General features: G+C 38.1%; 1 protein-coding gene across 1 annotated transcript; it reads left to right on the top strand.

The window, feature by feature from the left end:
• The first annotated feature begins 15849 nt into the window (after positions 1-15849).
• LOC127087922 (probable ADP,ATP carrier protein At5g56450) lies at positions 15850-25659 on the top strand. The gene is made up of 2 exons (XM_051028841.1): positions 15850-16502; positions 24748-25659. Exons 1-2 carry the CDS (start codon positions 16134-16136, stop codon positions 25378-25380), a joined length of 1002 nt encoding a protein of 333 aa, XP_050884798.1. The 5' UTR covers positions 15850-16133; the 3' UTR covers positions 25381-25659.
• The last annotated feature ends 267 nt before the right edge of the window (positions 25660-25926 follow it).

The raw sequence follows: 25926 nt of genomic DNA, 5'->3' as shown, positions 1-25926 counted from the left end.
TAATAGTCCAAGAAGAAATGCTCAATTTGCCCGTGGAGGAAGAAATACGGAGATGAAGACCGGAATCCTCCAACTTCTCTATGCAAATCCATTCACCGGAATGGATCATGAAGATCCGTATACCCATCTCATCAAATTCTATGAGATTGCGGGTTCTACGGGAATAGACGAAGTGGGTGAAGAAACATTATTCAAGAGGATGTTCCCACACTCCTTAGTGGGAAAGGCAAAAGAGTGGTACCTTGATCAAGAATCAAGAGTGATGACGGATTGGAATTTGTTAGAAGAAAAGTTCTTAGAAAGATATTTCCCTCAATCCCGATTCATGGAAGCCAAAACGGCTATTGCAGTATTCACTCAAGGAAGCAACGAGTCTTTAAATGAGGCTTGGGAAAGATTCAAGTCAATGTTGAGAAAATGCAAGGGTCATGGTTTTGATGAGCTCACTCAAATCCATATTTTTCTAAATGGGCTCCAATCAACTCACAAAACACTTTTGGATGCTACCGCAGGTGGCTCTCTTATGTCAAAGAATGCGGAAGAAGCTAAAGTCATTATTGACCGGATGGCACTCAATGATCGTCAAAGTCAACATGACCGTAGTCCTTCACAACGTAAACCGGGAGTTCTTGAGTTAAATACCAATGACGCCATTCTTGCTCAAAATAAGCTACTCTCTAAACTAATGGAGTTGCTTACTCAACAAATGGCCAAGCTTCCACAACAAATGAAGGAAATTCAAGGTTCTCAAGTTCGACATCAAGTAACATGTTGCGAATTATGTCAAGGAGATCATCCTATTGGTTTCTGCCCTCCACTAGAAGAAGTGAGTTATGTGAACAATCAAAATCAAGGCTATCAAAGGAACAATCAAGGTTATCAACCATCAAGGTTCAACAACCAGAATTTTCAGCAGCAAAGTCCTTATCAACACCCAAATTCTCAAGGACAACAATCGCAAGGAAGAAATTCAACGCTAGAAGACACTCTCCAACAATTCATGCAAACCTCCATGGCAAATCAGAAGAGCACCGAGGCAGCAATCAAGAATTTGGAGAATCAAGTAGGTCAGCTTGCAAAACAATTGTCGGAACAAACTGCAGGATCCTCTTTCTCCGCTAACACTCAACCCAATCCAAAGGAGCATTGTAAAGCAATTTTTACTAGAAGCGGTAGAGAGTTGACAAGTAAAAAAAGTGAGGAGATTACAGTTGAGAATGATATGGATGCTATGCTGGAAAATGAGTATGTGGCTTGTGGAAAGAAGAAAGTGGCAGAAACTGCTCAGTTCGCGCCGCGATCTCCCTTCGCGCCGCGAAAACAGCAGAACCAGCAATTGATGGAAGAGCAGCAGTGTGAAGCGGAAATGAATAAGGAAATCGAACCAAGGAAGAAGAAGAAAGGAGAGAAAGGAGTGAAGGTCAGTCCAGTTCAACATCTACCATATCCGCATGCACCGTCAAAGAAGGATAATGCTAGACACTATGCACGGTTTATGGACATTTTCAAACAACTTCAAATCAATATTCCATTTGCCGACGCATTAGAGCAAATGCCACGGTATGCAAAGTTCATGAAGGATATTCTCACAAAGAAAAGAAGACATGTGGAAGATGAGACAATCTTGCTCGATGCACGTTGTAGTGCCATCATTCAAAAGAATCTCCCAAGAAAGGAATCCGATCCGGGTCGAGTCGTTCTACCGGTAACCATTGGAGACACCTACATGGGTAATGGCTTGATTGACTTGGGATCTAGCATCAATTTAATTCCCCTATCCATTGTTAAAAGATTGGGAAATGTTGAGATCAAATCTACAAGGATGACTTTACAACTAGCTGATAAGTCTACCACTTCACCATATGGAGTTGCCCAAGACATGTTAGTGAAAGTGGACAAATTCTTGTTTCCAATAGATTTTGTGATAGTAGACATGGATGAGGATCGTGATGTTCCTATAATTCTTGGAAGACCATTCATGAAAACGGCTCGAATGATGATTGATATTGATGATGGACTAATGAAAGTGAGGGTGCAAGATGAAGAGGTAGCCTTCAATCTTTTTGAAGCCAAAAGGCATTTCAATGGTAAGTGTGAGTCTTTCCGAATCGATGCCACCAAGGAGGAACCAGTGGAGATCGCAAACCAGGCTCATGTTTCTAACCCATCAGAGAAATCTCTTATCGGAGTCTACAAAGTTTTGACCCAAAATGAAGGAGAAGAGATGGAAGCAATGTTGCATGAACTAGAACCTCGCGGAGAACTTGTTTATCATGAAGAGACAAACGAAGGCTTGGATATGACAAAGGAAGTGGAAGAGCCTAAACTAGAGCCAAATTTGAAGTATTTGTTCTTGGGTGATGACTGTACTAAACCGGTGGTCGTTAGTAATACATTGTCCACAAAAGAGGAAGACAAATTGATTCAAGTGCTGAAAAAGAAGGAGGTTGTCAAACTATTGGAGGCTGGGATGATTTGTTCTATCTCCGATGGTGAATGGGTGAGTGTTGTGCAAGTAGTTCCGAAGACGGGTGGTATCAGATTTTATCGAAGGTTCATCAAGAACCTCTTGAAGACAACAAAGCCCTTGAGGAAGTTGCTCAACAAAGCCGGATCGTGAAGACCGTTGAACCGTCGAGCTCTAAACGACGTTAAACAAAGCGCTTGTTGGGAGGCAACCCAACATTGTAAGTCTGCATTCTAATTTTTTTTCTGCTGTGTGAGTTTCTGCTGTGTTAAATTTTGAAAAAAAATGGGTTCTGTTTTTTACAGTTCGCCCCGCGAACACCGTTTGCCCCGCGAACTGAATTCACAGCTTCAGTTCGCGCCGCGAACAAAGTTCGCCCCGCGAACAAAGTTCGCCCCGCGAACAAAGTTCGCCCCGCGAACAAAGTTCGCCCCGCGAACAAAGCTCGCCCCGCGAACAGTGAATGGCAGAACTAATTTTTTTTGAAATTTCCTTCAGTTCGCCCCGCGAACTGAAAAAAAAAAACTAACTTTTGTTTTATGTCATTTTCGTTTCATTCCTATTTTCACAAACTTAGGAGATTCTTTCAACAATCTCGTTGCTCCACTTCCAAACCTCTAAATTTTAAAACTTCTCCTCTCCATTCTCTTCCTAGGAGGATTTTGTTGATTATGATAAGTGGCTTGAGGGTAGGCCAAAAATTTTGGGGGGGTGCAGGAGGTGGTGTAACCCATGGCGATGAGTTGAAGGAAGATTGAGGAGTTTGTTGAACTTTAGAGTTTGGCTTGATAATTGTATGAATACTTTTTGAGATTTAAGTGTGTTACAATCAAATTGGTTTACCAACATTTTTTGTTTAATTGTTCTTACTCTTAAGTCAAGTTTAAAGCAACCGAGAAATGATCGCAAAGAAAGAAGCATAGGACACCTCGAGTGGTGATGATAAGAAGTAGTGTCGGTATTTCAAGGTACACTTTATCGCTTTCTAGACTTAACATGAGTAGTTTGATGGTTTGTGCAAATTTCATATCATAAACTCATTGAAATGTATGTCATCTTTGAATCAAAATAGGACTTAACCATTTGTGAGGAAGCTTTCCATTATACACTAAAAAGCGGGAAACCGAGCATTATTTTAACTCATTCTTATCATGCTAAATCATGCATCAATCCATTTTTGTGTAAAAATTTTGAAAATGATAGAGGCATTGTTTGTGAGAAAAACCACTTGACCAAAAAGTTTGAATCAACTAACCTTGTGAGGAATAATCCTTAGTTAAACCCCTTTGAGCTTATTTTAGGATTCATTTGATTGATCATTGTAAAATCAATTGAAAATTGTGGAATAAATGAATCCTAATTTCTTTCGTATCAGTTGAAACCTCAAACCGAGTTGTTTGCAAAATTTTGCCTTTTGCTTATGTCTAAGTAGGGAGCATTATTGAATAAATTTGGTTTTGGAATCTAAAGTTGCGGAGAGTAAAATGAGAAGTGATTAGAAACTTGGAAAAGTGAGTTTCTTATGAAAGGGTGAAAATTTGAAAAGAAACAAGAAAAAGAAATCACCCTTGAAACCATAGAGCATAAAAAAAAAATAGAAAAAGAAAACCAAAGAAAATGCTCATGGTTATGTGGATTTTAAAAGAAAAAGAAAAAGAAAAAGATAGGGATCAAAGAAAGGGAAATTGTGTAGGGTTGAATATTTGGGAATGCTCCCTTAGGATAGGCAATTTGGTTGAATTCTCTTAATCATATCCTTTCTTGTAACCTAAGCCACATTACAACCTTTGAAAGACCTCTTGATTCTCATTTTTCACATGATTTGGTACTTGTTGTGATAACCGCATGATTTGAGTTGTTGTTGATTTAATTGCTTGGATGAGTGAAAGTAACCCTTCATGTTATTCATCATTATTATGATGTGTGTGTAAGTTTGATTCAATTTTGACATATATGGCTTTGAATTCCTTGGAATGATTTTTGCACTCTACCATTTCCCTTATTCATGTTTTGTCTAGAATTGGGATAGGTGAATTGAGAAAATGCCAAACGCTTTTGAACCATTTGAATGTCCTTGATAAATTCTTGTTTAAATCTTTTGTGTCATTGCTTTGGTTGTAAGGGTGGAAACTTTTGTTTAGGGACAAACAAAATGCTAAGTTGGGGAGAGTTGTTAGGGACCAATTGGTACTACTTTTTATATCATTTTATTGGTTCCTTTTACCAAGTTTTGATGTAATTACACACTTTTATTCTCACTATTTTGTATAAATGCAATTAGGTTTAATTTATTTTGTTTTGAATAGTTATTTCACATATTTGTTAGTTTTGTAGAATTTTTGGATGAGAAAGCTTTGGATTGCAGCATCATAATATGGAAGATTTTGGATGAAGCTTGCAAAGCAAGGAAACTGAGGCAGCTTCAGTTCGCCCCGCGAACAAAGTTCGCCCCGTGAACTGAATGACAGTGTCAGTTCGCGCCGCGAACATAGTTCGCCCCGCGAACCCTGCGAATCCAGCAAGTTGATTTTGGGTCAAAAGTGTTGTTTTGAAGGCCAACTGGTTTTACCATTTTGGTGTCTGCCTTGGGATAGCTTTTCTGCTTTGGATGGAAATGACCAATTAAGGAAATGTCAACTCTTTTAGGAGAGAAAAACACATTATTCACATTCATTGATTATCATTCACATTGATATTGAGAGATTTTGTAAGAGAGAAAAAGAGAGTTTTTCTCCTCTAATTTTCTGCTTTGAACAATGATGATGAGGAGCTAAACTCCCCTTTTGTCAAGATTGGAGGTAGTAGCTATTCTCATCTGTTTATGTATTCACTTTGATATATATATATGATAAAGATTGTTGATGTATTGAACACTGCTTTTGCTCTAAGTTGAAAACCAGATTTGAGTAGTTGTCGAGAGAGATTACTTGAGTTTAGACATAAAACAGATTTTCAAGTAGTGAATAAGTTGTAGAGATAGATTTATTCATTACTCTTCTTTGGTATTAAACATTAAAGATTGCTATATTGATAGTTAGGTGGAGAGATCGTCTAAGGATCAATATAGTGATTATCACGATATCATTTAGACATAAATGACTTTGAGAGGATATTTGAACATCATCAATAATCTTGAATCTATGTATTTATCATAAGGAATCATAAACATTTGAAATAGTGAACTCCAATCTTGCCAAGCTTTTATATTTGACTAAAACCATTTCATAGTTTTTGTTAACATTTACTCACAAGATATTTTTCCAAACAAAACAACCCTGTTACTTTCTAAACTTATAACATTCGGATTATAGAACGGCGGTAATATCAACCAATCTCTGTGGATACGATACAAAAATATTTGCCAAAGATATACTTTTCAACACATAGTTAAGTTGGGTGGCATCCAGGGTTCTACTGGCATAGTAAATTACATGTAATTTCTTGTCCTTTCTTTGTCCTATAACAACACCAACAACGTAATCGCTAGCATCGCACATGATTTCAAAGGGTTGGTTCCAATCTGGAGGTTGCATAATAGGTGCGGAAATCAGTGCTTGTTTCAAAAGGTTGAATGCTTCTATACATTCTTCGTCGAAAATAAACTCGACATCTTTCATTAGAAGGCTAGTTAGAGGTTTTTATTTTTATTTTAGAGAAGTCTTTAATAAAACATCGGTAAAAACCGGCGTGTCCAAGAAAGCTACGGAATTCCCTAATGGTCTTAGGTGGTTTGAGATTTTCTATAACCTCTATTTTGGCTTTATCAACCTCAATGCCCTTTTCAAAGACTATGTGTCCTAATACTATTCCTTCGGTAACCATAAAGTGACACTTTTCCCAGTTTAACACAAGGTTTATTTCCACGCATCTTTCTAGAATTTTCTCAAGGTTAGCAAGACAGTCTTCAAAACTGAATTTGCATACTGAGAAATCATCCATAAAAACTTCCATAATCTCATCGAGGAAGTCTACGAAGATTGACATCATACAACGTTGGAAGGTGGCTGGGGCATTGCAAAGTCCGAAGGGCATTCGTCTATAGGCAAACGTTCTGTAAGGGCATGTAAAAGTTATTTTTTCTTGATCTTCGGGGTGAATGGGAATTTGGAAAAATCCCGAGTATCCATCTAAATAGAAAAAGTAAGAGTGTCTAGCTATACGCTCAAGCATTTGATTTATGAATGTGAGAGGGAAATGATCTTTCCTAGTTACTTTATTTAGTTTTATGTAGTCGATGCACATACGCCAACCGTTTTCTACACGTTTAGCTACATGCTCGCCTTTCTCATTTTCCACAATCGTGACACCTCCTTTTTTAGGTACCACATATACAGAACTCACCCACTTACTATCTGAAATTTGATAAATTATACCAGCCTCTAGTAGTTTCAGTACTTTTTTCTTAACCACATCGCTCATTATAGGGTTTAGCCTTCGTTGATGTTCTCTGAAAGGTTTAGAATCTTCCTCCAGCAAGATCTGGTGCATGCACACGGATGAGCTTATCCCTTTGAGATCAGATATGTTATATCCTAAAGCTGAGGGATACTTTCATAAGATATATAAATTTTGGTTTGTTTCATCTCTATTCAAGGTGGCGCTTACTATAACTGGGCGATTTAGTTCTTGATCTAAAAACTCATATCTTAGATTCTTGGGTAGTTCCTTAAGTTCTATAGATGGTTTCTTAGTAAATGGCATATAGTTCAGGGTAAGTGCTAAGCATTCATAAAGGTTGTCATCCATGTGAGGCTCCAGTCTAAATCTGTCGTCTTCTCTTATGTAAGTCGAGGAATATTTCATTGTCTCGGGAGGTCTTACTTGATCTAGCTCCCTTATGCATTCATCAATGATATTGATGGCATGACAAGAGTCTTCTATGAATGGTGCCATTAGGAATTTGGAAAGTAAAAATTCTATATTTTCATCACCCACTTCTAAAGTTAGTTTTCCTCTTTTAACATCTATTATGGCTCCCACTGTTGATAAGAAGGATCTACCAAGGAGGATCAAAATTTCATCGTCTTCTTTAATGTCCATTACCATGAAATCTGTTGGGATATAAAGTTGTCAGATTCTAACTGGAATGTCTTCTAATATTTCTACTGGATATTTTACAGATCTATCGGCTAATTGAAGAGACATTTTAGTCGGTTGTAATTCTCCTAGGTTTAGCCTTCTACAAACTGCTAAAGGCATCGGGCTTACACTTGCTCCCAAGTCTAAGAACGCTTTTTCTATAACATGATTCCCTAAAATACAAGGTATGGAAAATCTTCCGGGATCTTTCTCCTTCTTAACAAGTTTATTCTCATCAACGGAGTTGCATTATAAAGGTTTGGGATCATCCAACCTACGTTTGTTAGTCAAGATGTCCTTTAGGAATTTAGCATAAGATGGTATCTGGGTGATGGCTTCGGTGAAAGGGATTTCTACGTGGTGTTTCTCGATCACTTTTATAAACTTTTTATATTGGTTATCAATTTTTGTCTGTTTAAGTCTTTGCGGGTATGGAATTGGTGGTTTATAAGGAGAGGGTGGAACATAAAATTTATCTTTAGCTTCTCCCTTATCCTTCACTGTTTGGTCTTTTTGTCTCTTTACTTCCTTTACTTCATCTATAGACACAACATTTTTCTTAGAAGCCTTTGGTTCACTCATGACTGGTTTTACAGGTTCGTCATAGGTGGTCCCACTTCGTAGGGTAACAACGTTAGCTTTCCCTCGAGGGTTTGGTTGAGGTTGTCCAGGAAATTGCCCTTCAGGTATGGGTTGGGGGCTTGTTGTTGTATTATTTGTGAGATTTGGGTTTCAAGCATCTTATTATGAGTGATTACCGAAACAACCTTAGTTCCTAATTGTGTGATGAGTTCATTTATGTGAATATCTTGGTTTAGGAACTCTTTGTTTTGCTGAGTCTGGGCCGAAATGAAACTTTCCATGATTTTCTATAGGTTCGGATTTTGAGGAACAACTTGCATAGGTTGGATTTGTCTTTGAGCTTGAAAACCTAGTGGTCTTTGAGGGGTAGAGTTTTGAATATGGTTATTGTTTTTATAAGAGAAGTTTGGATGATTCCTCTTTCCCGGGTTGCAAGTGTTTGAAAACGGGTTTCCTTGGGCATAATTGACCTGGTCTAAGTTTGATTCAGTTAACAAATTGCATTCTGGTGCAAGATGTCCTTTGGTTCCACATATTTCACAATTTATAGCTACTGCAACTGTAGGATTTGCAGACATGTATTCGACCTTTAGGGATAAAGCGTCCATTTTAGCTTTCATCATGTCCATACAATTGACCTCATGTAGTCCTCCTTTGGTCTCCCTTTTCTCCACTAATGCTCGTTCCGACTCCCATTGGTAATGATTTTGTGCCATATCTTCGATGAGAGCGCAAGCGTCGGGGTAAGGTTTGTTCATCAGAGCAGCACCGGCGGCAGCGTCGCTGGACATCTTTGTGTTATAGTGAAGTCCATTTATAGAAGGTGTGAATAATCAACCATTGTTCTAGGACATGGTGTGGACAAGCTCTTAGTAGTTCTTTATATCTTTCCCAAGCTTCAAAAAGTGACTCACCCTGATTTTGAGTGAATCAGGTTATTTGGTTTCGAAGGACAACGATCTTACTTGGAGAAAAATATCCTATAAGGAACACTCTCCTGAGGTCTTCCCAAGTAGTTATTGAGTTATCCGGAAGAGAATCTAACCAAGATCGTGCTCTATCTCTGAGGGAAAACGGGAATAATCTTAGACGAATTGCCTAAGGTGAAGCACCGTTGGTCTTGAATGTATCAGCTGTTGGTGTAAGCCCTAGAGGCCAATACTTTTGGTACTTGTATCGAATTATTTAAAGGCTTTTTCTTTATTACGTTTTTTTTTAATAAAGTCCCTAGAATAGCTAGTCCGTTTAATGTATCAAGTGTGACTTGATCATGAGATCACATTAAACATAAGGACATTATTCTTAAAGTATCCGTAGTCGAGCTTTATTGTGAAGTGGGATAACATTAAAGCATTAAGACTATTATGTATATAGACTGATGATCACATCTCATGGATCATGGATAAGGAGTTATCAAGTCTTAAACATAGGTATGAATATTAAGAGTAATATTTATACTGGATTGTCCCGCTATGAGAATACTATATAGAAAGTTATGCAAAGTGTCATAAGTTATTCTCATGGTGATAATGGTGTATACCACTCTTCGACCTGAAACCACTATGGACCCTAGATGTAAAGTCGAGTGCTTTATTGCTGATCAAACATTGTCCGTAACTGGATAACCATAAAGACAGTTGATGGGTACTCCACGAAGCATGCTGAGGGACATGAGTGACCTAGATGGAATTTGCCCATCCTGCATAACAGGATAAATGTCTATGGCCCCAATATTGAACTGGACAAGGATGACACGGTCTATGCCTTGTGTTCAATATAGACATAAGGGCAAAAGGGTAATTATGCACATAAGTATTATTACATAAGGATTTGTCAAATCACATGACATTTTCGTGTCTTGGGTAGCAGTGATGTGTTGCTAGATACCGCTCACTGTTTATTATGTTAAATGCATGATTTAATATAATTGCCAACGTCACGAAAACTTACAGGGTCACACACAAAGGACGAATTGATGAGAGATAGAGTAACTAAGGAACATCGCAAGGTACAGTGCACTTAAGTGAATTATAGAACATCGTAAGGTACGGTGTACTTAAGTAGAATACGAAATATGGTAAGGTACCACACACTTAAGTGATTTTGGGCATATTATAAGATATGGGCCAAAATACACTTAAGTGGGCTTTTAGCTTGAAGCCCACACAAATGGTTCTATAAATAGAACCCTTGTGCAGAAGCATTCATAGCGGTTGCATTATTTTTGTTTTCTCTCTCTCTCTCTCTCTCTCTCTCCCTCTCTCTCTCTCTCTCTCTCTCTCTCTCTCTCTCTCTCTCTCTCTCTCTCTCTCTCTCTCTCTCTCTCTCTCTCTCTCTCTCTCTTACTCAAAGCCTTCATTCGTATCAGTTAGCACTGAGATTGAAGGAATCCGTTCGTGTGGACTGAGTAGAGACGTTGTCATCGTTCAACGTTCGTGATCGCTCCGTAGATCTGCGTCAAAGGTTTTGATCGTCACAAGAGATCTGCACCAAAGGTTTCAATCGTCACAAGAGGTAAATATTCTATCACTGATCATGACCATTCGTAAGGATCTCTAAAGGAGAAAATTTTAATTTCCGTTGCGTTTTGGATCGCAATTCTCCTTCAGGTGAAGCACCGTTGGTCTTGAATGTATCAGCTAGTTGGATAAAAACTTTTAAATGTTGATTTGGGTTCTCTGTAGCAAGACTCGCGTATTGATTTTGTTGTACTAGTTGTAATAATGAGGGTTTTAATTCGAAATTATTAGTAGGAATAGTCGGGTTTACTATACTAGAACTAGGTTTTTCGTTAGAAGGTTGGGAAAATTCCTTAAGTGGTCTTCGATTATGATCTTCGGCCATTGCTTTCCTAATTCTTTGGAGAAAACGACGTGTGCGAGCGTATCGCTTCGGTTTAGCTATTGGATCTTCTAAACTTCTGGTACTGTGAGTTTTTTGCATTTACCAGCTAATAGGGCCTTAGTCTAGACGGTGTAACATTAGGGAACACAAATTTGATGTAATTGATCCCCGACAACGGTGCCAAAAACTTGATGGTGTTTGTGCAATATGTTATCCGCAAGTATACGGAACACGTCAAAGTAATACAAAATATTATCGTTCCCACAGAGATCAAATTGTCAATCTATCAATTTCTATTGTCACGGTGCTTATCTAAGGTAGTCAAATAAGTAGGTTCAAGTACACTGAAGTGAAAATGATGAAGTAAATAAATTCAGATAAAATGCAGGCTCAGATGTAATTCACATCAGTTAGGAAATACTCCAATTGTTTCTAAACAGATCTACTTACGGGGGTAATATTTTCTACTTAGAGAAGAATCAATTTAACAGGAACTGTCGCTTTCGCGTATTCAGAACCGAGTTTACTCTCTAATTAATGCCATCCATTATCGCAGATGAAGAGTGATTATCGCGTTAAAGTAGTAAACCTATTTTTAAGAAATTAAATCCTTGACTTAGTTAAAAAGTGATTTTGATTTGGAAAGTTTAACTTAAAAGGGATCCACGACTTCCGCTTAAGGATCCAGATTTTAAACCTACAAATGCGTCTGAAAACAATTTCAAAATCGTTTTCTAATAGTGTTAAGAATTCCTAATTAATCAGACAAAATGCTTTCGCTACTTTTGACCAGTTAAAACTAACCAAATTTATCTTTAAGAGTTGGGCGACTTTCGATCTTACCCAACTATACTTCGGCTCTAATTTCGTAGTTACTGAACAAAATAAGCATTGAAAACTTGTGTCAAAATCAAAACAGCCCCTAAAGCATTTCTACAGATACAAATAATGGAGTATCATCTTAACGATGATCCTTACATCCTAACCTTTAAATATTTAGCCAGACATGCGAATAGAAAACAACATAGCAAAATTAATCATGTTTAAAAAGGGCGAGTAAATAAAATCTGCAAGTTAAATAAGCAAGTATGTAAAAGCGAGACAAGCAAATAAATAAAGTAAAACATGCAAGATAAATAAAACGTAAATGTGAATAACTTGAATAAGAAACCTGCTCCAAATCAGAGACTTTAATCTGGTACACTTGAAAATAAAACTTGATTGGAAAGTAAAATTGCGGCAATATTGTTTGTACAGTGCTCTCACCTAACTACAACCCAAGTGCGATAACCCCCCGATGTGATGGATTATCGCTTTTACAATGGTGAACTTTAGGCTTAGTGTTGTGAACTAAGTTAGATTCCTTTTCTTGAAGAGAAAAAGCCTATTTATAGAAGTTCTAAAAAGCTAGCCAAAGACAGAAATGTCCTCCAACTTCCCTTAGTGGGGTCGTGCCAACAAAGGTGGCGCCCACCATCCCCACCAAGGCGCCCGCCGTGTGTACAACATGGAAAGATCATGGGAAACGTGGCAGTTACCACTGCTTGACGGCTTACACGTCATGGCACCCTCCTTGGCGGCCGCCATGTGAACAAATTTCCACAAAAACTTCGATTTCTTACTCGTTTGACTTTGTTTCTTCACAAAAGACTATTGTAGGGCAAAATATTTGAAAATAGGACAAAAGGAAAACATAGCACAAGAAAATGACAATAAAACCTAATAAGCATGTGAAATTCGAGTCAAATACACAGCGTGTTTCAGTGTTATCAACCAAATCAAACTAATTAAAAAAAAGTATCTAAAGCTAGGTATTCTCAACTTAATGTAAATTAGGTAAGCCTAAACAATAATTAAGTAATAGGCAACACATTCATTTTCTTCTATACAAATATGTGTTAGTATAATGCTCATGCTTCTAGCTAAGACTTGTCAACTAAACCATATGTTCCTTAAGAGACAGGAATGATAAAGACATTTTTAAAGGCTAAAACCAATAAGGAGGAGTTAGTCTCGAGTCATAAGTTTTTCCAATGAAAGCGGGATGTTATTTCGACAATCATAAAAATGTCATATAACTCTAAGAAAACGTCGATTTGATGTTTATAGGCTCAATAAAGCATCCAAGAAAGTCAACATTATGATATCTAAATATACCACCATGAACTACTATGGTTTATATAAAGGCTCCATGGGAGTTGCATTTGCTCTAGTTGGCAATGAGATGATGCCAAATAACTTTCTTAATGATGGGAGCATGGGAAGGATCAATATGCACTTTGAATTTCTTAAGGATATCAAAGTCAGTCAGTCATAGAGGAAGTAAAGGTTTGCTTATTAATGTTACTTGCAACCTTATGGTCCAACCTTGTGGTACAACTTCCTTGTTGGTAAGAACCTCTTCAACTATCAACATAATCTTACATTACATTTTGCATTAATACCCATGTGTTAATATGTTAGGAATAACTCGCCCTTTTTCCATGACAACAGAAATGTCACGAGGACATACTTCTCATTTTTTAGAGAAGATCATCATCTCCCACAACGAGGGAGACATTGGTAGCATTTGACTCGAGGCTCTTCTCTGACATTGTCCCATTAGAACATTTATACTTAGATGCCCAATCTTTCCACGTTTCCAATATCTCACACCTGTTTCATTGTTTTTCTTCATATAAGGTATTGCTCTAACAATCAATATTGAGTTTGATGAAGTATTATCCTCACCTTCAATCTTCTTTGTTCATAAATAATTTTACTAACAACATCTTCAAAACTTAAAACTTCCATCTTATATATCAAAATAAGTTTAATATGCTCATAGGAAGACTGAAGATACCATATGAGTCTCAAACCTTTATCTTAATCATCAATCTTGAATTCAATAGTTTCTAATTCATAAAAATTACCATTGAGAACACTTAGATGACCAAATACTTTCGTATGTTTATCCATATTCAATCTTCTTTCTTCAGAAGTAATTTTACTAACAACTTTTCCAAAACTCAAACTTTTTTTACCATATATCAAAACAGGAATAATATCCTCATAGGAAGATTTAATAGACTATATGAGTCTCAAAACTTTAGCTTAATAATCAGTTTTGACTCCAATAGTTTCTAATTCATAAACGTTAGCATTGAGAACACTTAGATGACCAAATACTTTCGTATGTTCATCCATACGCAAGCTATGAAATTGCTCCTTCAACAACAACCAAATTGACATAACCTTTCCTTGATATAGTCGTTCTTGTTTCTCCCAAAGCTCTTTGGCTGACGACGTACCAAAAACGTTCACAAGAATATTCTTAGCCTGCAACACGCATATTGGCTCGAAACTCTCAAATACAGTATCTTTATTTCTCGTTGTTCAATTGGAAAATTTTCATTTCAACGCCTTGTGTAATCCTAATTGTATAAAAACATATTTGACATGAATTTCCACAAGGAAAAATTGATTCTTCCGTCAAATTTCTCTAAGTCAATCTTCACTGTACTTGAAAATTTTGATATTACAACCAAAACATTTTTTTCAGCAAAAACAAATTTTATGAACCAACATAGAGTATAAAATTTATTTTCTGATGTGAAAGATCAGATAAAACTACAATCATAGAGCATACTAAAAAATCTATAACTCACCAAATCAAGGTTCTTGATATCAATTGTTAGGAAAAATAAATGCATAAAGAAAAAGAGGAACACAATAACAACACAAGAATTTAAAATGGGAACTCCAAAATTAGAGAAAAGACCATGACCGTTGTGAAATGACAACCAGATAATAACACTATGTAAAAATCATTATATTATAAAGACTACCCCTAAAGGTGAGTAGAGAATGCCCCTAACAATGGGGCAACGAAGTTCTGTCATCCGCGACATCCCACACTCTCATAACATAGGAAAATATGGGAAATGACATGTCTTGGTAAGCGATAATCTAGAAAATGAGTGAAGGGAATAACCTACTTCTCCCAATGAAATGGGGATTTAACGACCCACTATCATGACTAGGTGGGCGGTTATAATTCTCTAGAAATCCTAAAACCAGACCCATATGCCTATATAAATACCTCAATGTGAGAGTTGAGATATATATTTTAAATACATCACAAAACACCCCAAAGATATAAAGTTTCTTATGTCGCGTGAGTTTGATCTCTCCACACCGAATTCACCCTCGAAACAAGGCTTCTCACCATTGTGAACTTGTCATAAACCACCGAAAATCCTCGAAGTCTCTGGTCATCCCTACCAACATAGGGGTGTCACACATATGTACTTTTTAACAATTACATAGTGTCCATCGTGGGACTCAGGTAAAACTAAATTTGGCCACACCTTTCATTATCACCACCATTTTCATTACTTTCTTCTGAAATGACCAAGAAAGATATAGGTTTCATGGTTAACACCATTGTCGAAGGTTTTATCGGAGGAGGAAGTTCTACCTACTTCTAAATACGCCCTGTCTTAAGGACCCTGATCCCTTACCGAATATTAATCGTTTGATTGATGAGCCATCTGGCTATCGAACGTTGAATTAGAATAATAACTTAATTAAAATTAGACGGATTGAAAATTTATGCATGCAACCTATCACCTTTAATAAAAAGTTAATTTTAAATCAGAGAAATATAATCGAAAGAACTTTTAAAAGATTTGATTTACTCTTAAAAAAAACACGTGTACAAATTTAAAGCAATGGCTGATTGGTAATAACAAAAGCATTTAACTTTCTTAGTAGGAGTATTATAGATTAATTAAAAAAATTAAATTATTTTCAAATTATATTTTTATTAATAAATTAGTATACCAACAAAATTATAACAAAATTATATCTTTGCAGGGTTTCTCCAAAAATTTAAGCAAAGAGATTGCAGCGATTAATGTAACACGTGGATGAATAGATAGAGATTGATGATAAAGAAGAAAAAAAATATGAAGAGAGGGTAAGAAATGAAAACTATCTTTGTCAATGGAAGAAAAGGAAAGTCAATATAATAGCCAACGAATTTCCGCAGCCGTAACATAGCACCACGTTAGGTGAAACCAACCTACATTCCCAATTCCTTATGGATTGTGATTTTTAGATAAACCTGCTTAAAGCTGAACGCGAAATTGCGTTGAATTAGGTTTGAAAAATATATGATATGAATTCGTGGAAAGAAGAAAAAAAGGTTGCGGCGAATCGAAGCACGAGTTGCGAGGATGAAGAAAAAAGGTTGAAATTGAAGCGAAATTCATCTCGGCTCAGCAATTTTCAACGCGATCTTATGGCTGGTGCGTTGATGGGTGGTGCGGTTCATACACTTGTGGCCCCAATTGAGAGGGCTAAATTGTTGTTGCAGACACAGGAAAGTAACTTGGCTATTCTTGCTAATGGTAGGAGAAAATTCAAAGGCATGTTTGATTGTATACTTCGTATCGTTAAGGAAGAAGGTGTTGTCTCTTTGTGGCGTGGTAATGGTAGTAGTGTTCTTCGCTATTATCCTTCTGTTGCTCTCAATTTCTCTCTTAAGGTTCGTTTTTTAACCTAATAATGCAATGCACGTTATTAATGTTATGCAAATATTTGGAACTTGTGTTCAATGATATATCTTGATTTGAGAATGCTGTTTAGTGTTTAGTTATTATTTACATGATAGTAAGAAACTATTGTGGTTTGAGAAGAGGGATAGAGAGAGTTATTTGTTGCTCAAAACCCTTAAACAACGTGTGTTATATACTGTCTGCATACTCTGTGATTAGCGCCAGTTTGCCCATCCATTTTCTTGAGGGTACCTCTCTTGGATAGGGAAATGCACCGTAGACGGTGGAGACAGACAATAGGTGGATACTTGCAAAGATACTCTGACGCTCGTGTCAGTAACGATGAATAATATGTGAGTGAATATAAACAGTGCAGGTATCTCTTTAGGGTGAGATTCCTCTCTCTATATCAAGCCCATTGGGCGTATTGCGTAGGCTGAATGTGTTTGAACATGTCCTTCACTACTCGGCTTGACACGTCCCCCCCCGAATCTAGAAGGCATGTGGATGGAGGTCTATCTTGTTGTCTTCATATGTGGTTGGGATTGTATGGCAATCACTGGGGAAGCCCATTTTTTCGATTGAGTTACATGGATTACTTAATAAACATATTACTTTACTTCCAATATCAAATTTCATTTGCTGTTAAATTCACACGAGGGAGCCCTTTATTTGTCCTTTAGCACATTATAACTCCTGTTTTTCTTTTCTCTCCCTATCTAGTATATTTTTCTCATCCAATCAAGTTAACTACTGCTTACTCTTAATAGTTTCTTTTTGTTATATATGTCACGCATATACTGTCCTTGCCCTAGTAGCGATCCATCCCTTATAACTTCTTCTCCTTGGTACCTATGTCCGGGAAGGAAAAATTCAAGTTTTTAGATTGTCATCTGCAGTTATTATCCAGGCTGCAGTATTCTGTTATAGTTTACGAGATGACTTTGAAAATGATACGAACTAACAGAGCAATAATCAATGTAGCAGTAAAACAATTATGAAAATATGAGGAAAAGAAGCTTTATTGATGGAAATGGAAACGGGTACAGAGAATGGAATGTGTCAATCCCAAAATGGGCCCAGAGCTACGCTCCTATAGGATACTAGAGTATCCTATTCATTCCTTCTAGATCTAGCTGTAATCCAGAGATGATTATTCCCTCTATTGACCGCTCCTTATATTGTGGAAACGTACTGCTCCTCATGATTACTAACTAACTCAACCTCCAATTCCCCTTTTACCCCTTCTAGAATATACTTTCCAAACTTTGGGACCACTAGAGGTATGGTGAATTAATTGTCCTGGTAATTGTAAATTATTATCATTGTTTCTATCAATACTCCTCTCTTCAACTGCAACCTTGTCCTCAAGGTTGAACTGTGGAAATTGACTTTTGAGCATGACATAGTCCTCCCAAGTAGCTTCCTCTACTGTCTTCCCCTTCCAATGGATAAGTAATTGTTTCACCTCTTCACCTTGCTTCTGTACCTTCCTCACAGCCAACACAGTTTCAGGTTCAAACACCTCTTCCGGCTCTCCTGCCATAAGGTCTGGCAGCTCTTCATTCTCATGGTACTGCCCCACGACTTTTTTTCAATAATGATACATGAAACACTGGGTGAACTCTGGAACTTGTTGGCAATTTCAATTTGTAGGCGACAACTCCAATTCTCTCCACAATAGGGTAAGGTCCATAATATCTAGTAGCAAGTTTAGCATTAATTATGGTAACCACAAAATTTTGCCTATGTGCTCTCAGCTTAACAAAGATCCATTCTCCTACTTCAAAGTTCCTATCACTTCTCTTCTTATCAGTCCGAGCCTTCATTCTATCCCGTGCTCTGTGAAAATGACTTCTCAACTGTCTGATAGCCTCATCTCTTTCTACTAAGTCTCTCTGCACTGTCTCAACCCTTGTCTCTCCTTGAACCCATCTACCCATCACAGGGGGAGGTCTACCATAGACTAGTTCAAAAGGGGTGTGCTCTGTAGTAGTGTGAAATGAAGTATTGAACCAGTATTCAGCCCAATGTAGCCATGACATCCAAGTCTTGGGTTGACCAGAGATGAAGCATCTAAGGTATGTCTCTAAACACCAGTTAACTACCTCTGTCTGGCCATCGGACTCCGGGTGGTAGGCCGAGCTCATCTTGAGTTGAGTTCCCTGGGCCTTAAACAATTCTCTCAAAAAGTTGCTCATGAAGATGAGATCTCTATCACTCACTATAGACGACGATATCCCATGCAACCTGACTACTTCCTTGCTAAAAATCTCAGCCAAACTTCTAGCCGTATATGGATGCTTAAGAGGAATAAAGTGACAATGTTTAGACATCCTATCCACTACTACAAAAATAGCTTCATACCCCTTGGATTTTGGCAAGCCGGTGATGAAATCCATAGAAATGTCTTCCCAAATGCGTTCAGGTATGGGCAGAGGTTGCAACAGGCCCCCCGGTGAAGAAGCTAAGTAGTTTTGCCTTTGGCAAACATCATAGCTTCTTACAAATTCCTGAACTACTCCCTTCATTCTCACCCAATATACATTTGCCGCCAGCCTCCTTGTAGAGTGCTATGGAACTCTTTCAATAGCGTAGGAATCATGGCTGAATGTCTTGAAATGTCTAGTCTACCATCATATATTAAGACTCCATGTTTGTAGACATATCCAGGTTTGGAAATCGGATCTTGTGACAGTTCAACTATTATTTTCTCCAATTCCTCATCATTCTACACCTCCTCTTTCATTAATTGTGTCTGATCCCACTCCAGAAAAGATGTGATACTCCTCAACTCCATTCCCTCGTGCATTATAGACAAGGCATCAACTCCTCTATTTAATTTGCTTGGCTTATAGGCAACCTCAAAATCATAACCAAGTAGTTTTGCAACCCAGTTTTGTTGCTCTGTAGTGGATATTCTCTGCTGCAACAGTTGCTTCAGGTTCTTTTGGTTGGCAGAGACAATGAATTTCCTGCCAAGGAGGTACCAATGTTGTATAGCCAACCCCAATGCCATAAGTTCTTTCTCATATGCAGACTTGGACAAATTTCTTACTCCCAACACCTTACTAAAGTAAGCTATCGGCCGTTTGTCCTGCATTAGAATTGCCCCTATACCACTACCAGAGGCGTCACACTCGATTACAAATGGCTTACTAAAATCAGGCAGAGCCAGGACAGGTGCTGTAGTGAGCTTCACCTTAAACTCCTCAGAAGCTCTTTGAGTTTCATCTCCCCACTTAAACCCATCCTTCTTTGTCAAGTCTGTTAACGGCTTAGCTATCCTGCCATAGTGTTTGATAAACTTCCTGTAATATCCAGTCAGCCCTAAGAAGCCTCTAACTCCCTTCACATTCTTAGGTGTAGGCCATTGGGTCACACTGTCTACCTTATTAGGATCCATAGCTACTCCCTCTTGGGATATGACATGCCCCAAGTAGTCAATGGATTTCTGAGTAAAGAGACACTTCTTCTTGTTGGCTACTAACCCATTGTCATCTAACACTTGCAACACAATTTGCAAATGTTGCAAATGGGATTCCCAACCAGCACTGTATACTAATATATCGTCGAAGAAAACCAACACATATTTTCTAAGCATGGGTTTAAACACTTCATTCATGAGGATTTGGAATGTAGAGGGTGCATTCATAAGGCCAAATGGCATTACTAAAAATTCATAGTGTCCCTCGCGAGTACAAAAGGTTGTCTTGTATACATCTACTTCTTTGACCCTTGATGATAACCAGGTTTTAAATCTAATTTAGAAAAAAATCTAGCACCATGCAACTCATCTAACAACTCTTCTATAACAGGTATTGGGAATTTATCAGGGATGGTTACCTTGTTTAGGGCCCTGTAATCTATGCACATACGCCACAAAATGTCCTTCTTCTTCACCAATATTACCGGACTAGAGAAAGAGCTTGTGCTGTTCCTGATTATTCCGGTAGCCAACATCTCTTTGATTTGCTTTTCAATCTCATCTTTGTGATGATGAGGATATCTATAGGGCCTTACATTCACCAGACTTGCTCCTTCTACTAAATTAATGGCATGTTCCTTGCCTCTGATTGGAGGTAGCCCCTTAGGCTCTACGAACACCGAAACGAAATTGTTGTTTCTTCCAATTCATAATCATATCTCCAAGAGTATTCAGCCACTCTATTCCCAACATGACCTAACTCAAACAGATGCATATCTGCTTGAATTCCGAATCCTCCAATCTTCAACTCCACCTCCCTACAAACTCCTTGAGTCATGGTTTTAAACCCATCACCCAACTTGATCTGCATTTATGAGGTTTTCTCCATTGCCCAATCCATCTTGCATACCAACTTCAGGGAAATGAAGTTATGCGTGGCTCCGCTGTCTACCAACACAAGCACCACAACTCCTTTGATCTCACATGACTTGGGGGGGGGGTGTGTGATTAGCCATCTGATCCAAATGCATCGAACTCATCTATCCCATCTCACCGTCCTCCGCCTCATTCACTTTGATTGCCAAAACTTGACCATCTTGCTCCTCCATATCACTGTCATCAACAAGAAGGATTCAGTGGTGTTTATCGGGGCATTGATGTGTAGTGGGGAAAGGTCCCTTACATTTGAAGCAAAGACCCTTCTGTTTTCTATCCATCAATTCCTGGTAGGATAAGTGTTGAAATCCACGATCACGAGGCCCATTCCTTCTCTTATCTCCATGGGTTGTTCTTTCTTCTCTAAGCCCAACAGGATTGCTTTTAGAACCCCCATTCACTCCACCTTCTCTATTCTTCACTAAAACCCAATCCGAATTCCCTCGACCCGCTCCTTGAGTTCCGGGTCGGAGTGACCCGCTTCCAGATCTGCCCCCCTTACTACTAGACGACCCATTTTCTCCATAGATCTTCTTCTCTATCGCACGAGTCACCTGTAACAGTCTCGTGCGACTCATGTCCCCCATAGCTATGAAGTTGCGAACTCGACCTCTAATCTCCGCCTTCAATCCGTGAAGAAAATACCCCAAAAATTGCTTGTCAGGCAATTTCGGTATCTGAGCCATAAGATACTCAAATCCGGTGATGTATTCTTCCACCGCCCCACTTTGTTTCAGACCTGTTAATTGCTCATATACGTCACCGTGACCACCATATCTGGCCAACAGTGATTCCTTCAACTTCTCCCACGACAAACCTTCATCTTCTCCGACCAGAGAATTGAAGAAGTGAATCGTAGCTCCCTCCATACACAACTGAGCTAGATTCACCTTCAACTCCGGTAGCGTTCCCTGAACACAGAAATCCACTTCGGCGCGCGAAAGCCACCCCGCTGGATCTTCGCCATTGAAGGACGGTAGCTCCACCTTTTTGATGGATTTACGGAACTTTGTCAACGCATCACCACTGAGGTTGTGAAGCCCGGGTCCGGAGGAATCCTCCTTCCCCGATGATAGTCGTCCGTTAGGTCCTCCTTTGCCATTCGCACTACCTTCTCCTTCAAGCATCGTCTTACCTAGACACCGTTCAAACATGGCCATGAGACTCATGACTAGCCTTCACTGCATTCTGGACGTCTAGCAACGTCGACTTCACCTCCGATATCTCGCCTTCTAACGCAGCTACCTTCGCATCCATCTTAACAAACTCCGAGTAGTTAACCTTCGTTGGGGGCATTCACTGGTTCCGGGAATGAGATCCGGCAGGTCGGACCAGTTTGATACGAACTAACAAAACAATAATCAATGTAGGAGTAAAACAATTATGAAAATATGAGGAAAAGAAGCTTTATTGATGGAAATGGAAACAGGTACAGAGAATGGAATGTGTTAATCCCAAAATGGACCCAGAGCTACGCTCCTATAGGATACTAGAGTACCCTATTCATTCCTTCTAGATCTAGCTGTAATCCAGAGATGATTATTCCCTCTACTGACTGCTCCTTATATTGTGGAAACGTAATGCTCCCCTCTTTCATGCCACCTCATGATTGCTAACTAACTCAGTCTCCAATTCCCTTTTTACCCCTTCTAGAATATACTTTCCAAACTCTGGGACCACTAGAGGTATGGTGAATTAATTGTCCTGGTAATTGTAAATTATTATCATTGTTTCTATCAGAAAAGCACTAGCATTCACACTTTAAAATGATAAGGGGACTTCCTTTTCTTTGCTTATGTTCTTGTAGTTGAAGGTCCTTTTTCTATTTTCCTGCTTCTACAATTGCAATGCTGATTGTTGCTACTTGCTAGGATATCCTTCTGCATCCCTGTACTGAAATCTGACCTTACCCTGTAAAGAAGATAGTAAGAAGTATATGATAAGAATTTGATCTTTTACTAGAACGAATAGTGAATATTGTCGTCCCTGATACCTTGTAGATCTTTCAGGGTATGTAGGTCCCTGTCTAAAGGCCTCAGTTCTTTCCGAAAATGCCTTGTATCCCTCTATTCTCCTTTATATTTATAATTTACTATCCTTTCCTAATGCTCTCATTCTACTCTATTCTCACAAAAATCCTAGTTTCAATTATAGAATTATTCCTTTCTAATTACTATATGTAATGGTATCAACTTCTAATAACTCCACTCTAGAAATACTCTCTATGCATTACTCTATAAAATAATGTATTTAAACTCCACCCTCTTTTATCTTTTTATATACCTTTTTAATTAGGTTCTTCTTTTTTTATTTTACGGATAACAATCTTCATTCGGTAACAAGTCTAGAACAAATAACTAAGTCAGCCAAGTGCATGATAAGTAACCACAATTCAAATAGAAGGAAAAGTAGCCAAAAGGGCTTTTTACTATACCAAAATCTGAGTCCTAACAACCAAACCAATTTTTTCCAAGTATGGTCATTGGTCCAGAAGAAAAGATGATCCGCAATCTTTAAACTTATCTACATATCATTTTTTGGCTTGTGTAGGCTCGCATCAACTAAAAGTAGTCTTGAGTATGACCAATCGAACCACATGCTTAGGAAATACTTGAAGCCACCATTAGCATTGCACCCGGTTTGCAATTCCAAAAAGCCAAATACTTTTGGGGCTTTTCGACAAACACAACAGATAGTCAGATACAAGCTTAGAACAAACTAAAGAACAATAACAACAAGACACTAAACATTAAACATCAAACAACAAACAAGACAGGGGAAACAAAAAACAACACCAGCAAACACATAGTTATTGGATCTCAAACTTGATAGTGGATTTGAGATCAAGACAAACAACTGCCGTGGTGGCTTTGTAGGAGGACACTTCGGAGTTAGACCCATATCACAAGGTGAGGGAGAGACCCTGAGAGCGGAGGATAAGGGTGGTTGTCAGGTGGGGGACGCTCCATTGGAGAAGATGTGGCGGTGAGGGGTGAGTGCCGAAGGTGGAATTGCATGCAATGCAAGTGGAAGCTACAAGGAGGTTACGATGGAATTTTGACAATGTGAATTGCAACTCCATACTACAGAAGGATAAGGTATTGGGGGAGGATCTGTAGTTGTAAGCGAGATGGAGAAAACAGAGCACTGGTGGTGGTCACAGGCTCAAAAGGGGGCACAATTGTGGAGTCCTGTCCAGTTATAGTGAAAACACCTCTTTCTTTGAACTTACTAGATTTTACATTTTTACCAAACCTTTGGTCGGTTTTTTCTTGAAACAAGTGATATTCAATAGATGTTTAAGTATGAACTGTTGCATGTTAGCATTGAGATAGACATTACTCACGGACCCAAATTTCTTATTTGGATCTTGTCTTTTCTTCTTCTTTCATGTATTTGTTATAAACGCGATACAGTCCTTGGCAGGAGTAAGACTTCTTTGACAAATGCAAGGTAAGGGTGCAGGTGCATCTGCAAAAACAATGAAAGTCTATATACATGTTTGTCTCAGTATATTTAAATTATTTTGTAATAGATAGAATATATTAAATTATTTAGTAGAATTGTGACAGATGCTAAGCAAATTTCTGCATGGAAGTTTGTGAAATATGGCAAAAAAAAAAACATTCTCATAGCATTTTTATGCCCAGAAGATGATCTAATATGAAAATATTCTAAAACTTTAGGTCATAAAATGTATCAATTATGAAGTTTTATTTCCACAACTGATGTATTTCAATGTCTATTTTGTGATGGTGTTCTGCCTGTCACTCGTGTAATTGATGAAAATTGATTATAGGTGAAGCTGAATCTCTCTATACTGTTGTAATTAATGTATAGTCATGATGAACAGTGTCTTTTTTTTCCAACAGGATCTTTACAAAAGCATATTAAGGGGTGGGAACTCTAATGCTGATAATTTTTTCTCTGGTGCATCCGCTAATTTTGTTGCCGGATCTGCAGCAGGTTGTACATCACTTATCTTGGTATACCCCCTTGATATCGCACACACCCGCCTTGCCGCTGACATCGGGAAGACGGAAGCGCGCCAATTCCGAGGCATTTACCATTTCTTAGCCACAATATTTCAAAAAGATGGGGTTCGGGGGATTTACAGGGGCCTTCCTGCATCACTACATGGTATGGTGGTTCATAGAGGTCTTTACTTCGGAGGGTTTGATACCATGAAAGAGAAGTTGTCTGAAGAATCTAAACCCGAGTTGGTACTGTGGAAACGTTGGATGGTAGCTCAAGCAGTTACAACCTCAGCCGGTGTGATATCATATCCGCTAGACACAGTTCGTAGAAGGATGATGATGCAGTCTGGCATGGAACATCCGGTGTACACTAGCACACTCGACTGCTGGAGGAAAATCTATCGAACTGAGGGATTGGTTTCGTTCTACCGTGGCACGGTTTCAAATGTGTTTAGGAGCACTGGAGCTGCAGCTATCTTAGTCTTGTATGATGAGGTCAAGAAATTTATGAATTGGGGAGGATTGTGACAGAAACACCAACCCTACATAGTTAGCTGAGTTCATTTTGATACCTGATATATATACATTGAGTGAGGCTTAGGGTAATTTTGTAAAGTACAAGTGAGCTCCATTATAGTTCATTTGAAAATGCATCTGAATGGAATTTCAATAGTCACCAATCTAAAAAGGTTAATTAAGCAAAAATTGTCAAAGCCAAGGGATTATACTAGAAGCCAATAATTAATGAGGGTGTAATAAGATTTGATTGGAACATAAAAATTTGACGACCGTCATCATTCTCCTTTTTGTACTTTATATATACTATTACGGTCTGATCTGATTTATAAACAAAATAGACTGATTTATAAGCAAAATAGATGTTTATTAAGAAGGATGATTAAGTATATTTATAATATTTATAGTTATTAGTATATTTTTAATTAAATTATAAATTTATTAATATTTATTTATATTTTCAAAAAATTTAAGAGATTATTTATAAATAAGGTTAAAAAAGAAAAGAGATGAACTTCATTTTTTTAAAATAGACTAATGTCTCCTTAAAAAAAGAAG

Source organism: Lathyrus oleraceus, chromosome 5 (genome assembly GCF_024323335.1).
Source record: "Lathyrus oleraceus cultivar Zhongwan6 chromosome 5, CAAS_Psat_ZW6_1.0, whole genome shotgun sequence".
Lineage (NCBI taxonomy): Eukaryota > Viridiplantae > Streptophyta > Magnoliopsida > Fabales > Fabaceae > Lathyrus > Lathyrus oleraceus.
The sequence above is the reverse complement of the archived record's forward strand: the minus strand, read 5'-3'. Positions and strand labels throughout refer to the sequence as shown.